Genomic DNA, 14,190 nt, shown 5'->3' on the forward strand with positions numbered 1-14,190 from the left:
GGGCCGGGGCCGGGGTCGGTGAGGGCCGGGGCCGGGGGTCGGTGAGGGCCGGGCCGGGGGTCGGTGAGGGCCGGGCCGAGCCGGCCCCGACGTTACATCGGGGTACAACTCTTCGGAGTGCTGTGAAATCCCGGGGATCCGGCGTGATAACGACCGTACTGCCTTTCTATAAAACGTTTGGGCGTCGGATTTCCCTTCTGGCTTAGTGGGGAACTGAATAGAAACCGAAACGTTAGCATCAAAATCCAGGCTCGGTTTTCAGTGAGGTCCACACAGAGTACACGATTCCAAGCTTTTTTCAGCAGTTCCGTGGCTCAGGAGCAGAAATATAAAAATAGGGTCAGTAGGCAGTGTTGTTGTGGAAATTTTTTTCTCTGATTTCACATCTCTGCAGAGCCCCAGCATTGGGAATTCAGTGGCTGACAAGGAGTCACCTCACAAGTTCTGTCTCAAATACAAGCAGCTAAAGAAATTAACTTTTTCTGTTGTTTTTCCCCAAGAGACATCAGAATCCAAACAGTTTCTTACAACATCAGCCTGGTTTGTTTGGTCTGTGCAGTTCAGCTGCTGCTGTTGGACTTTGTTGCTTTGCCAGGCTTTTGGCTGGCGGGGATCTGGCAGAGGAGAAAGCTAAACAGCTGTAGTTTTAGCAAACGAGAGGTTATAAAGTTAAATTGGGTGTTTTCAAGGTGGATTTCTTGGAAAGGGCATGATCCACGTGGAAATGATGCTGCCTGTTTGAGGCAGAAGTAAGGACTGAGCTCCAGGTGCCTCAGTTCCTTTTGGTCCTTTTGTGTTTGGTTTCAAGACAGAAAGTGAGAATATTAGAAATTAGATGAGTTGGGGGATTTTGGGGGGTACTGAGTAGCCTGCTGGGGCTCTGAGCAGCCTGGTCTGTGGAAGGTGTTCCTATGAGCTTTAAGGTCCCTTCCAACCCAAACCATTCCATGGTTCCATCATTCCTGGAACGGGATCTGTCAGGATTTCCTGCCCCTCCCCCAGAAAAAACCGCTGTTTGGCCTCTCAGAGCCAAGTTGTTTTCAGGAAGGAACTTTTATCTTCTCAGACTAATTTATTAACTCGAACCTGGCGATAACTTGTTTGTGCTGCAAGATGTGTCTTTCATGTAAGGAAATAAATCCACCTGGATTTTATCTTAATGCAGTGTGACTTTTGCATGTCAAGTACATGAACATCCACCTGTGCTGGAACCTTGAGGCCTGGCTGGGCCTTTCTCTACTCACTTGGAACCATGAATTCATTGAAATCTTTCTTAGCATTACTTTTTTGTTGTGTACAACTGCTTGGATGTGTTGTCAGCGTGTTTCTGCTCAGTAACCTCAGCGACTTTCTCACAGCAAAAAGGATATTCCTGCAGTTAATTTCATCATCCATGAAATCCACTGTAGAAGAAATATTGAAATATGCCCCTACTGCAGTGACTCCATCCCAAAGTCTGAGATGAAGAACCACATTGAGTCTGAACATGTGCAGGTGAGAGGCACATCTCTGCTCTGAAACTGCTCATTTCTGTGGTAATTAATCTAATGAGGTCTCCTTGCTGTAGGTCACCTGCAAGTGTAGGATGAAGATGGAAAGCAGCCTCCTGAAGGATCACGAGGTTGGTGGGTTTTATATTATTGAACCCTTGGGGGATGCTGTGGTGTTTCCAAGCCCTGATTTTCCAGAGCCTTTCTGTCAGCCAGCACCTGGATTCCAGCCTGGGGCTTGTGCATCCTTTTATTGAGTGATGCTTCCTAAACTCACAGCCTCTGGAAGAAGGGATTGGGAACTGCCTTAAAGTCCTGGAGCCGCTCAGGGCTTCATATCAAAGGGGTATCTGTGATAATTGGTGATTTTTTTGTCCCTGTTAGTTGAAAAATAGCTATTTAAAATACGATTGACTTGACTTTTTTTCATTCCTTTACTGTTTCATGTTTCTGCTGGAGCCATTATGTGACTTTTAATAACTCAAGCTGTCCAAACAGACTTTAAAAATAGCCTGTAAAATAAACTAAAATAGGACAGAGTGGGATTTTCTGAGTTCTGAATCCAGTTGGCTGCTGTCACAGACAATCTTGTTATAAATGTCAGTCCCTTCCCTTCCCGTGGGCTCCTTTAGAGACAGCTCTGGAACTGCCACCTCAGCCTGCTGATTGCTGGGGGAAAAAGGATTTTCTTTGGAAATCTGTCCAGTACTAAACCCTGGGAGTAGCTAATCCTGCCTGTGTGTGTGTGGTGCTTTTGGCTTTGTAAAGCAAATGATGATGTTTTATTAGTGCAGGTTGTTTATTGGTGCAGCATCTGCAAATATCTTGTATTTTATCTATTTTTAACCCCTTTTGAAGGGCACCTTACCTGTTCAATGTGGGGTAAAGAACATGTCCAGGCAGTTCTTGTTGAGCAGTAAATGAGGTGCAAGTCTGTTCCCCAAACACCAGCGTGGATTTTAGCTGTACTCATGGAATGATGCTGGATTTCAGGTCTGTGTCTAAAACCCAGCTCCAGAAAGCTCCACGTGACCCTGGCAGATTTAGAATCATGTCCTGAGTGTCTGCAGAGCTTCAGCTGCCAAGCTTGTGCCTCCAGCACGTCGTTGTTGCATTCCCACGTCGGAGCTTATTCCAGGCTATTCCTTAGCGAGGCTTTGCATGCGGCTGAGGAGACAACAGAGAGCTCCAAAGCTGAGCAAACTGAGAACCTCAGTGTTCCACGTGGGAAGAGTAATCCCATGTGTTTTCCCAGGCATCCTCGTGCCCCCTGCGCCCCGTGCTGTGCCAGTTCTGTGACATCCAGCTGGCCTTCAACAAGCTCCAGGAGCATGAGCTCTACTGCGGGGCCAGGACCGAGCCCTGCGGGCGCTGCGGCCGCAACGTCCTGGTCAGGGAGCTCAAGGAGCATCCCCGGGTCTGTGGGAGAGAGGAGAAGGCAGCCAAGGGGAGCAGGAGAGCGCCGGGATTTGGGAAGGAGGATGGAGCCGTGAGGAGCCGACCGGGAGCAGGTACCGGGGATGGGCTTGGGAAGAGCCAGAGGGAGGGAGAAGGAGAGTTAGAGCAGCTGTGGGACACAGGTCCAGGGACAAAACCGTAGGGACACAACTCCAGGGACACAGCCCTTAAGGACAGAACTCGAGGGACAGAACCTCTAATGTTCCTTAAGGACATTTATGGGAACAGCACAAAGGAATCAAAAGTGAGAAAAAGTGGAGAAAGGAAGAAGAACTGGCTGCTCATTTGGTAGCTGGTCCAGGTGTAAGGTTCTGTGATTCCTTTCTGTGAAAATACAGAGTAGTGAACACTCCAGAGGCCCCAAGTGGGAATGTTTACCCATGGAATAAGGAGCGCTGGGGTGCTTGGGGTGAAAGCCCAGTTGCTTCCTTTCTTTGTCTCAAAGTACCTGGCTTAAAAATGAAGCTGGAGTTGTCTGCTCACTGGAATTTGGGCCATGATTTTTCTCCTTCATCCTCCTGGATTTGGTACAAACACCCTTGGCTTTGAGATGCTGAACTCCAGGAGAGTCCACATGTGAAACCTTGGGGTTGAGTCTGATGCCCAGAGGGAGCAGCTGGTGGCAGGGTTGATGTTCTCCCAAATTTACAATATTTATCTTTTGAAGGGGATGAGCTGGAGAGACCTGAAATCCTTCATTCCCAACTTCCTGAAGACTGGAACGCTGACCTGGACTATGTGTTGGCTCTCAGCCTGCAGAGTGAGAATAATCCTCACCATAATACTGCAGCTGAGATTCCCAGGGATTTCTGGGAAGACAACTACACCAAAGAGCCTGGACAGTCTGCCCATCTGGGTGGAACTGACCTGTCCAACATCTTCAGTGACTCTCCAGGCTCCTTTAATACATCAAACCATAGCAAAATAGGTATAAACGCTGCTGTGGTGGGGTTTTTCTTTAAATTTGAGGGAGGGGAAAAGGAAAATTTGGATTGGTAATGTTAAAGATTATCTAGGTATTTCAAAAGGTCAAAATTAGTCTTTTTGAGACTTCTAAAGCAAAGCAGCAAGTGAAGAAGAAATAAAAGCTGTAGTCTCTGACCTTGGTGTGTGGTGGGAGCCCAGGCAGGGAACGAGGTTCTTGTGGAAGTAAAAATGGTGGGAAGGAGGATCTGGGGGGAGCCTGGAGTGCAGCTTGTTCTGAGAGGAGAAATGGCACCAAGGGGTTTCATGGTGCAGCAAGAGGTGTTTTTACCAGACTCCACAGAGCACATAACCCTTCCCTCCCTTGCAGACAAGGATGTGATCATGCTGCCCTGTGAGTTCTGTGAGGAGCTGTGCCCTGCTGAAGATCTGATCCTTCACCAGGTTTGGGACTTCCCTGTGTCTTGGGGTTTGCAGTGAAGACTTTTCTGTGGCTGTCACTGAAAAGGGTGTGGGTGACGTCGTGAGAACTCTGGTGTTTGGGTCTTTGCCAAGAAAAGCAGTTTTTTTTTAATGCCCACCTGGCTTATCAGGAAAGGTGATTTTTCTGTGTTGCGTGTCTAACAGACAGGGTGTAACCCAGCAAGTGCCTTTGCCTCGTTCAGTAAGAGAAGTTCTTCTCCAAATCCATGGGAATACGGTGGTCTGCAAGCTGGGGTGTCCAACAGCCGCAGGGCTGTCCCTTCATCCCAGCCCCAAGCTGTCCAGGCAGAAGGAGACATCATGATTCCATGTGAATTCTGTGGCATCCAACTGGAAGAGGAGATTCTTTTTCATCACCAGGTACTGAACAGGATCTGTTGAGTCACAGTTCAAGGATGGGCCCAGTCCCGGGGGCTCTTGTGGCACGTTTCAGGAATTCAGGGAGCTGTCCCTGGCTCAGATTTTGCCACACAAGGCTCTGGGATCCATGTGAAGGGTTGTGCCACACTGAGGCTCCTCCTGAGAAGTACTGGATTAATTTGAAAGCTCTGGTAATGAAACCAAACAAAAGGGCCTGAAGTTGCACAATCAGAACGTTTGAGTCACACCGAAAATGAAGTTGAGCCCTGGATGAGTCAGCTGAGGGGGGAGAGGAGCACAAGGGTGAAACTGGGTGGGAGAGGAAGCAGAGAACAGACTCCAGCCCTGGGAGTGGTGTGCCCAGGGAAGAGTCCTCTGGAACTTGCTGCTGTTACAGACAAGATGGGAGAATGCTGAGCTCAGCCATTTTCTGTGTCATGGCTCTTTCCCGTTCTTAGTCCCAACAAACTGGTGAAGCTGGAGTTGGGTTGGTTGTTCTGGGCCTCTCCTCTCCTGAGGGACAGCAAAATCTGTGTTCTGGGAATGAGATCTGATAAAACTTCAGAGCATATCACAGAATCCCAGAATGGTTTGGGTTGGAAGGGATGTTGAAGCCCATCCCATCCCACTCCCATAGGCAGGGACACCTTCCACTATTCCAGGTTGCTCCAAGCCTCGTCCAGCCTGACAGGGGAATGGAACTGGATGAGCTTTAAGATCTCTTTCCACCCAAACCATTCTGGGATTCCACGATAACAATTCCCTACTCACCTTAACCTCCCTGAGCGCTGCTGCTCTGCAGTGTTTTCCCAGGAATTTTCACCTGAGTGAGCTTCACTTGACCAGCACTGTGTGTTCTGCTGCAGCATCACTGTGACCTGCGTCCTGCCAGCCCCACAGGTGACATTCCAGCCCGGGAGCTGCCGGCTCCTCAGCCCTGCGGGGACAGACGGGAATCGCCAGAGCCGGCTCGGCGACGGATCCGGCACCAAGGTGTGGGCAGGGCACAGCCTGAGCTCCTCTGTGCTTGCACTGAGATGCTGTTACCCTGTTCTGTCTCTAAAATCTTCCATCCTGTCCCCTCGGTCTGGGTTTAGGGAGGGATTAAATCACTGGAACCGTGTCCTTGGAGATCCTGGGATGGACACAGGGCTGTTCCTGATGCTGTAGCTGCTGTTCCCATTGAGCTCCATGTCCTGTCCCTGCAGGAGATGTTTCTCCTTGGCACACAGAAAGCTTTGGGAAGCTGGGGCTGTGCTCTGCTCCGGGGTCCAGGCTGAGGATGGAGACGGCCAAGGCTGGGAATGCAGCGTTGTCCCCCCCAGGGAGAGCTGGTGACGCTCCGGCCACAAGGGGGAAGCCCGGGAAGGGGAATGGCAGCGAGGGGACACCGAAGGACAGAGGTGACTCTGCAGCTGGGACAGTGCCACGAGTGAGACCTGCTCAGCGCTTCCAGGCAGAAACCTTCACTTCCAGCTCCTCCAGAACTTCTCCAGCCCAGCCAAGGTAACACCTTTGCCTTCTGGTCCATTCAGCTTCCTGTGGTGCAAATCTGGATTCCCCTGCCTTTGCCCGTGGCTGAAAGGGTTTTCAAAGGCTTTCAGATTCACCCAGCTGAATTTGACTGGTGCTTAGCTGAGTTTCAAACAACAAATTTAGGTTTTCACCTCAAAATAGAACAGGCCCACTGGTCACTGGGATAAAATGTAGGATAAGGCCTCATTCCCTGTCCATGGAAGTGCTCTGCTCTCACCTGGGCTCTGAACAGGAGCTGTTCTGCTGCTGAAACATCTGGGCCAGGGTCAGAGGAGGCAAAAGGGCCTCCCCCTCGACCTTCCCTGTCTCCCTGCTGTGTTGTCCTGTGTTTATCCTGCCTCCTCTGAAGGTGTCCCTGTCCCTGCTCCACAGCTCCAGCACTGCAGGGGGAAGGAGCCTCGGGCTGTCCGACGGGCGCAGCGGCCTCCAGCGCCGGAGCTCCAAGGTGAGGCTGCAGGGGCAGCTCCTGATGGCTTTGCCGGGACAAGGAGCTGCTTTTTACAGCCCTCCCTAATCAAGTCATACTTGAGAACAGCATTTTTCTTTTTCCCCTCCCTTAAGGCAAAAGCCCAGAGCCCAGCGGCCGGACAGGCGGAGGAGTGAGCCGGTGCCTGTGGAAAACGTGGAGCGCCTGGTCCCGTTCCCAGGCTCTGCCAGACCTGTTGGTCTGAGTGCAAGTAAATTTCAACACTGAGCTTCAATTTTTAGGCAGTGACCATTTTTAAATCTCTATTTTTAATCTGTGAGAGCAAAGTTCAGGTTTTTATGTCTCTGATCGCCTTGAGCACCACCCCAAGGCATCAAGCAGAATCTCACCTTGGGGCCCCACCTGAATTCTGTGCCCGTGTGGGCTCCTTGTGCCGCCCCAGCGTGGGATTTGTGCCACCCCGAGCTCCCGCTGTGTCCTGCCCTGGAATGCTCAGGCACAGCCGGTGACTCCAGCAGGGAGCAGTTGGTGTTCTGGAGCTGTCCCACACAGAGCAGGGTCGAGGGGCTGGGGCTCCAAGGCTTCTCAGTGCTGCATTTTCAATTTAAAAGCTTTTTAGGTTCCTTGGAATAAAATTTCTCTGATGCTGTCCCAAACTGTTGTGCAGTGCCATCTATCCCATGGGGTGACACGAGGGCATGTCCCAACCCCACCTTGTGAGGGCTGGCAGATCCATTCCCACCATTATTCCCTGCCCTGGGACTTAGGGAAGTGGAGCAGATCCTGGAAAACACCTGTGGGCATCAGCCTAATTAAAGAGGTGCAGCAGATGGCACTGGCAGGGCTAATTAGCCACTCCTGGGGCAGGGTCATTACCAAGGCCTCGTCTCAGGTGCCAGCTCCGTCCCACTGGAACAGCCAGAGCCCAACGATGGCTGGAGGGATCTCCTCAAGGAAAGACATTTTACAGATGCTCCCCCCACGTGTTTATTTAGACAAGGAAAAAAGAAAAAAGATATTTAAAAACTGGGGGACACCAAACCTCTGTTCTTCCCTGGGGAGAAGGGCTGTAGGAAGATCAGGGAATGGGAGCTGGTCCCTGAGGTTTGGGACGGATAACGGGGTGCTGTGGGTCAGGAATCAGTCGTATGACAAATAACTGATGACTGAGGTGGCAGAGCCTGTGCTGTGCCTCAGGCACAAGGAATATCCCAGAGGAAGAACCTCAGCAGTGGCCGTGCTCCCCTTGGGTACAAAATCCTTACATTTTGTTCCAAGTACACACAAAGAACCCCTAAAAGTGGGATTTCAACAGAGAACCTGCAGCTGCCTTCCTCCCCCCTCTCCTCCTCTGCCTCGGGCAGCTCCAGCAGCAGATCCCATTCCCTGCAGCCCCAGAGAAGGACACAAACAGCTCCAGGGATGTTAAGAATCTCCTTTATGCAGGTGTACACTCGATGGCCAAGAGCACTTACAGGTTAATGCCGTGTACGGAACCGAGATGGACACACACCAAGCTAGAACTAATACCCAGCTCCAGAGTTTTTCCATTGTTTAGTATAATTTTACATTCTGAATGAATATATATTAAAAAAAATAATAATAATCATCACAAACCAATCTTTGCTTCGACAAACAAGCCTAGTACAGACAATGTCAAGTTCATTTAAAGCACAAGGAATTAAGGATGATTAGAAAAGCTTTAATTAAAAGGCCATTTGAGCCACAGCCGAGGTGCTGCAGCACTTCCTTCCCAGGAGCATGGAATTAAAAAAAAAAAAAAAAAAGCCAAAAAACCCCCACAATTCCTCTTGTGGGGCTCATCCTGTTCTCCAGAACAAACCAAAGTCGATGGAAGTTGGTTATTGGTGCGACATTTGTCCTGTAGAAGAAGCTTCATTTACACCCCCAGGTGCAAACGGCAGCGACGAGAAGTTCGTTATTTGTAATCATAAATAATTAACTGTAATAAATACGGATCAAGTAACGTTCCAGCACACGCCCGGGGCCGGTGCAGGTGTGCTCCACTCGGATGTGCTTCCCAAAGGAGCACACACACAGTAGCAGCAGTTTCTTACTCACAGCTGGAACCGGAGCCTTGGGAACCGCTGGCACACGGAGCTCTGGAGCCCACTGGGATGGCCCCTCAGCATTCCAGGACTGGAACCCAGGACAAGCCCAGTGAGAGCCCAGCCCGGGGCCACAGCTCTGCCATGGAACTCAGCCGGCGTTCCCCACGTTTCCTGTTTGGGAACACATCTCCCGACGGGAACAAACCGGCTCCAAGCCGCTCCTTCGGCTTCGTTTTCCCTTGGTCGTTGTAAACTCCAGGTGTTCCCGCTTGCTCCGAGTGGTTTCTGAGCTACATAAACGCTTCTACCAGGAAATGGACGAGATTCAAGAGTAAATATTCTTCCTACATGGATCTGTTCCCTGGACAGGGCAGTACGCATTGGGAGGGTAACAGCTTCCTAACCACGGGGTTGGGAGACTCCGGATGCCGACGACTACCTACGACTGCTGCACACACATTCCCATTCCCACTCGCTCACGGAAGAACAAGGACACCCATCCTGAACTCACACCGCCTCTCCCGCATCCCACGCACTCAGCGTTCCCACTATTCACAATAATGTACAATAAATACATTTGGGATTCCCGGGAGATGTTCCGGAGCCATCGGACACCGAGCTGAAGGTTCAGTCACCTCATCCAGAGCCTCCCGGGCGGCTCCGCGCCGGCACTCGGCTCACGGGCAGCACCGAGCCCGCGGCACAGACGGATTCCGGGATGGTCTCTTCCTCAGAACTCGGGATCCGACGGATCAGCAAAGCTGGAGTGTCCCAGAAATCCTGGTAAGGGACGAGACACCTGTGGAGGGGCTGCTCTGAAGCACCCAAAACATTCCACAGAACACCAGTGAAACGTGGAGCTGTTCCCGCTCCGCAGTCGGCTCCCGGCTTTCCATACAAAACAGAAGCTTTATCTTCCAACGGGTGACTTCGTCCTCGTGCCGGGTGTCACGGATTTTAGGATAATTTGCTCTTGGATCAAAGATTTTTGAGTACAAAAATGAGTTCCAGGTGTTTGAGCACCCCCCAGTTGCTCTGAGAGCTCATTGGGAAATGGGATCAAGTCCCAGATTTTCGGGATGGACTGTGGTATCTTACACCCTTTGGAGAGAAGCCGTTTTGTTCTGCTCATATTTTAATTACAATAAATTATTTTGTGGCTAAGCAAAGCAGACATTCAAGAACATCTAGGGCAGGAACCCAACGGAATCACGGCCCTTTCACTGTTCTATTGGAAATTTTCCCAAAAGTGTTGAGCTGAACCCCCCAATTCCCTGTGGCAGCCCCCATGTGCTTAGTCAGAGTTTAAAAAAATTTCAAGGAAAGTGGTGGAAAGGTGGAAAAGCAGTTTGGCAGCGAAGTTCCTGCTTCAAACCTCAAGCAAGTGCCACAAATCCTGCCTGTGCTCTGCTCCTGCCCATGTGATTCCCTCCCCATACCCAAACTTGACATTTTTGTACTCAAAAACCTCTCGGGGGAGAGTGATCCATGAGCCTTCCCCTCCGAGGGCTCCCGGCCTTGGAATGCCCTCCCTGCCGGTGGTGGTTGCACGGGGCAGAGCATTCTGGATTACAAAATTAGAAATGTACAGGTGGAAAGGTTTTTTCCCCAATTAAATTATACACAAACCGGTCTTTACTAAACTATCCTACAAATATTCCACAAACAAGGCAGCAAAAGAACCAGTCCACCACAAAGTCTACGAATACAAAATGGAAGTCTTCCGGGAATTACTGTAACGGGAACGAAGGTTCAGGAAATAAATTAACCCCCAGCTCGTCCCACGGGAGGTGCTGGACGGGAACTGAAGGGGTTCCACTCGGCAGAGTCACGGAGTCACCTCCAGGCGTTCCCTGCTCCTGCTCAGCCGCTGAGCGGGTCCTCCCGGTAGTGGATGGCGTAACGGAGCTTTTCCAGCATGATGTCCAGCGAGGAATACTGCGGGAGCTTGATCATGAACATGCACGTCTCCACTCGGATGTACCGGGAATCCGGGGAACCTGCGGGACAGGCAGCGGGAGGGGTTAAAGATTCAACCCAGCACTTCCCTCCTGCTCTCCCAGAGCCCCTTCCCTGAGGGTATCCAAACCCAATCCCTGCCTGTTGTGGGTCTTCTGAATCTTACGTGTTTCTGCGCTTCTCCATCAGGCCTCATGCCAGTATTTTTCCAATAGTTTAATCATTTCAAAAGTATTTCAGACAAATAGCAAAGTCTCTCTGCATCTCTACAAGGCAAAGTTTTAAGTGTTCTGGAATCCCAGAACAGTTTGGGTTAAAAGCTTAAAGCTCATCCAGTTCCACCCTCCTGCCACGGGCAGGGAACTTTCCACTGGATGCAGTTCAAGTTGGTGTGATGTTTTATTTTTACATGGTTTAAAACCCAATTCTCTCTTTATTTACCCCCATAACCACCTGCCCCTCTTTGTCATTGAGCACTAAATACCAGTTAAAGGGGGCTGAAGGCCAGGATGGTGCTGGGAGCAGACCCAGCTCCTTTCCCTCGGGAAGCAGCCGTTCCGTACCTGCGGCGCCGTCGGGGGGGGCGATTTTCATGGGATAGGGGGGGACGTGGGCGGTGTCGGGGCCGCCGTCCTTGCAGGGGCAGGTGAAGGGGATCCTCTCCTGGTTACAGGCAAACTTGATGAACTTGCAGAGCTCCTCCTGCGTGAACATCTCCAGGGCGCTCCAGAAGAACTCGATGTGCTGGTCCGTCTCCATCAGTCCCACCTGGTACATGGTGTGTGCCTGAGGGAACAGGACACGCATCCACTGCTGCTCTCCCCTCTCCCTTCAGGAATCTCCCCCACTATGCTTTTAAATAAATGAAGTTCACACTCTTACTCCTCTCTGCACAAACCCCACCCTATTACTTCCTGAATCCAGTGAAATCTTAATAAAGCCCCTTGGGGGCAAAGGGGTGTCCAAGCACAGGCCAGAGTTCCCCATGGATGTCCCGGCTGCACCAAAAGCAGAAGATTCTCCCCTCCCACCTTCCCACGGGAGGATCCCCCTCTCGTGTCCCACAAAGCACCTTGAGGAATTCCAGGTTGATGTAGGGAAGGCCACAGGTCCTCAGCTCCATCTCCAGGGGGGTGAGCGTGGTCAGGAGCTGCAGGGGGATGATGGAGCCCAGCCCTGCCCTCACTGCTGTCATGCACTCCGGGGTCTGCAGCTCCCGCATCCGCAGGCTCCGGATGGCGGCCGCGTACACGTCCTTGTTCTCCCACCTGCAGGGACACACATCTGGGATGAGGGAGGAGCACGTGGGAGAGCCCTCATGGCCCACCCCGTGTTTCACATGGAAGGGTTTTAAGAAGAGATCCTGATCTGGAATAATCCAGAGTGAGCAATACACGCTTTGCACTCCGATGCTTCCCAATCAATTCTGCTGTCCTCCGCTTCCTCCTCTCCTCCCACCTGCCCATCCCTCACAAGTGGTCCCCCACAGCTGGGACCAGCCCTGCTCCTCAGCTGTCTCTTACAGACCCAAACAGCATCAGTGATCCCAAGTTCTGCCAACTTCTCCCAAAGCAAAGCTTTCCCAGATCATTCCAACTTGGTACAAAAGCACCTCTGGAGATGCTGTGCTTGGAGAACCATTCCAGAGATGTTCTGTGCCATATCCTGCCTGGAAGGCTGCTCCTTACCCCACAGGGACGTGCCTGCCCCTGGGACACAGCTCCACCTCCTCCCCAGTGAGGCTCAGGTAGGTGAATTTGCAGCAGGGTTTGTTGGGGCAGTCGGGGCTCTCCGTCGCCAGGTGCTGGGAGGCGATTTCGGCACACAGAGCTTCCAGCTCCGTCTCGTCACTGATCTGTCAGGGAACAAGGACAAGGACCTGTGACCAGCACTGCAGTGCCTCGTCCCAGGTTCCCCACAACAGGGACTCATTCCAACAGCAAAATCCTGCACTGGGGGTTCTGCTCTGGTTTAGCAATTCCACATTCCAGTAAATCTTTCAGAAGCCGTAATTCCACCGTGCCCGGCAGCAGAAGAGAGCAGGGAACTTCTCCAGGGCAACAGGAGAAGTCAAAGAGGAGTCAAAACACCACCGAGGGCGGGCAGCAATGCACCCGTGGGGGAATCCTGAGAAAAAGGAGGGAACAGGGACCTACATTTTCAAATTTTTTGACGTAGTTGTAGGTGAGGATGTCGGCTTCCTGCAGATCCACGTCGGGATCCAGGGGCTCTCCCACCAGGGTCTTCCAGAAGGAGGGCAGGAGGTCCAGGGGCAGGGGAACATCGGCACGGATGGCGATGCCCAGGAGCTGCCCGAAGAAGTGGAACAGCTGCTCCTCGGCGTAGGTGATGGGGCTGGGGGTCAGGATGTACTTCCCCTGTGGGAAAAATGGGGCACACAGGGCAGGATTCACCAGCTGCCCCAGCCTGAGGGGCTGTGTGTTAGCAGGCCTGTGGAAGTGTTCCTGACTGGAACAGGAAGGATGATGTTCAGCTGGATACCAGAGGATCTGCTCCAGCACTGCAGGGAGTCCCTGTATTTTACACACTGGTATCACCTTATCTTGGCACCTCCTGATCAAATCAACCCCAGAAAAGTTGGTTCCCGTTTTGCCAAGCTGTTGATCAGCACTAACAGGATTTTCTGCAGTTGTTACACCAGTCTGAGATCCAAGTTTTTCAGCTGTGGGATGTTTCTAGCCTGGATTTGCAGAGCCAGGTTTGCTACACAGTTGGTCTTAAGCTGAGGAAAAGGAGCTGTTTCCCACTCTGAGAATATTCCCAGGAAGGAATGATACCTCAGGTAGTGAGAATTCTCTGGACCATCAGCTTTATCTTGTTTCTAGAGAACATCTACTGCACAAAGTAAGACTCTAAATAGCATGGATGGAGCATTTTATTCTCCTGGCAACGTGACTGAACTTCCTAGTGACATTCCTGGGGTAAGGCCACAGAACAAAAATTCCTGGAAGTTCACCAGTTTGGGACAGATAACCTCTAAATCAGACAGCTGAACCTCCTCTCTCTGAACTCTGCCCAGGAGTTTTAATTCTGCTCCATTTTTCATTTTGCTGCCTGGGCTCCTTCTCCAAGTACCTGTTGCACACGAGGTGCAACACGGGATTCACCAACTCCCACTTCCAGCTCTCCCAGGATGTGGGACCTGCTTGGTTTCATGGATCTGAGGCCTCTCTGCACCTCTGACCAAATGTGTCCCACTCCTGTTCAAACCCAGCATTCAGAAAGAGAAGAACCCCCTCATTCTTGGCATTGGGATCTCACACCTTGTTCTTATTGACAGCAGAGCTGGGGCACAGCAGGAGCAGGGAGAGGGAGGAGCTCTGGAGCTCTTTACACACTTGCCAAAGGAAGTGACGGAAAGATCCACCTGGAAAAGAGAGAGGGAAAACAATGACAATATTCCTTTGTTCCCTGCTGAATTCCTAAGTGCTGCTTTGCTTTCCAGCACTCTAGAACAGCA

At 51.3% G+C, this 14,190-nt stretch overlaps 2 protein-coding genes across 3 annotated transcripts in view; one reads left to right on the forward strand and one right to left on the reverse strand.

Moving 5' to 3' along the window:
* Positions 1-7,334, forward strand: part of TRAFD1 (TRAF-type zinc finger domain containing 1) — a 17,544-nt gene extending 10,210 nt beyond the window's left edge. The window contains exons 2-11 of one of the 2 annotated variants that reach the window (XM_017734858.1): positions 1,354-1,494; positions 1,568-1,621; positions 2,746-3,001; positions 3,616-3,876; positions 4,243-4,316; positions 4,500-4,715; positions 5,582-5,708; positions 5,924-6,221; positions 6,624-6,696; positions 6,813-7,334. In XM_017734858.1, the coding sequence (XP_017590347.1) occupies positions 1,354-1,494; positions 1,568-1,621; positions 2,746-3,001; positions 3,616-3,876; positions 4,243-4,316; positions 4,500-4,715; positions 5,582-5,708; positions 5,924-6,221; positions 6,624-6,696; positions 6,813-6,854 (1,542 nt within the window). In that variant the 3' untranslated portion in view covers positions 6,855-7,334. The remainder of the gene's footprint in view (positions 1-1,353; positions 1,495-1,567; positions 1,622-2,745; positions 3,002-3,615; positions 3,877-4,242; positions 4,317-4,499; positions 4,716-5,581; positions 5,709-5,923; positions 6,222-6,623; positions 6,697-6,812) is intronic. The other variant, XM_017734859.1, reaches the window with a different exon arrangement.
* A 764-nt stretch (positions 7,335-8,098) lies between these two features.
* HECTD4 (HECT domain E3 ubiquitin protein ligase 4) overlaps positions 8,099-14,190 on the reverse strand; it is a 63,574-nt gene continuing 57,482 nt past the window's right edge. The window contains 6 exon segments of the mRNA XM_008634185.2: positions 8,099-10,750; positions 11,273-11,495; positions 11,782-11,977; positions 12,398-12,564; positions 12,866-13,087; positions 13,994-14,097. Of these exon segments, the coding sequence (XP_008632407.1) occupies positions 10,614-10,750; positions 11,273-11,495; positions 11,782-11,977; positions 12,398-12,564; positions 12,866-13,087; positions 13,994-14,097 (1,049 nt within the window). The 3' untranslated portion in view covers positions 8,099-10,613.

This window comes from Corvus brachyrhynchos, unplaced genomic scaffold, assembly GCF_000691975.1.
Source record: "Corvus brachyrhynchos isolate BGI_N302 unplaced genomic scaffold, ASM69197v1 scaffold114, whole genome shotgun sequence".
Classification (NCBI taxonomy): Eukaryota; Metazoa; Chordata; class Aves; order Passeriformes; family Corvidae; genus Corvus; species Corvus brachyrhynchos.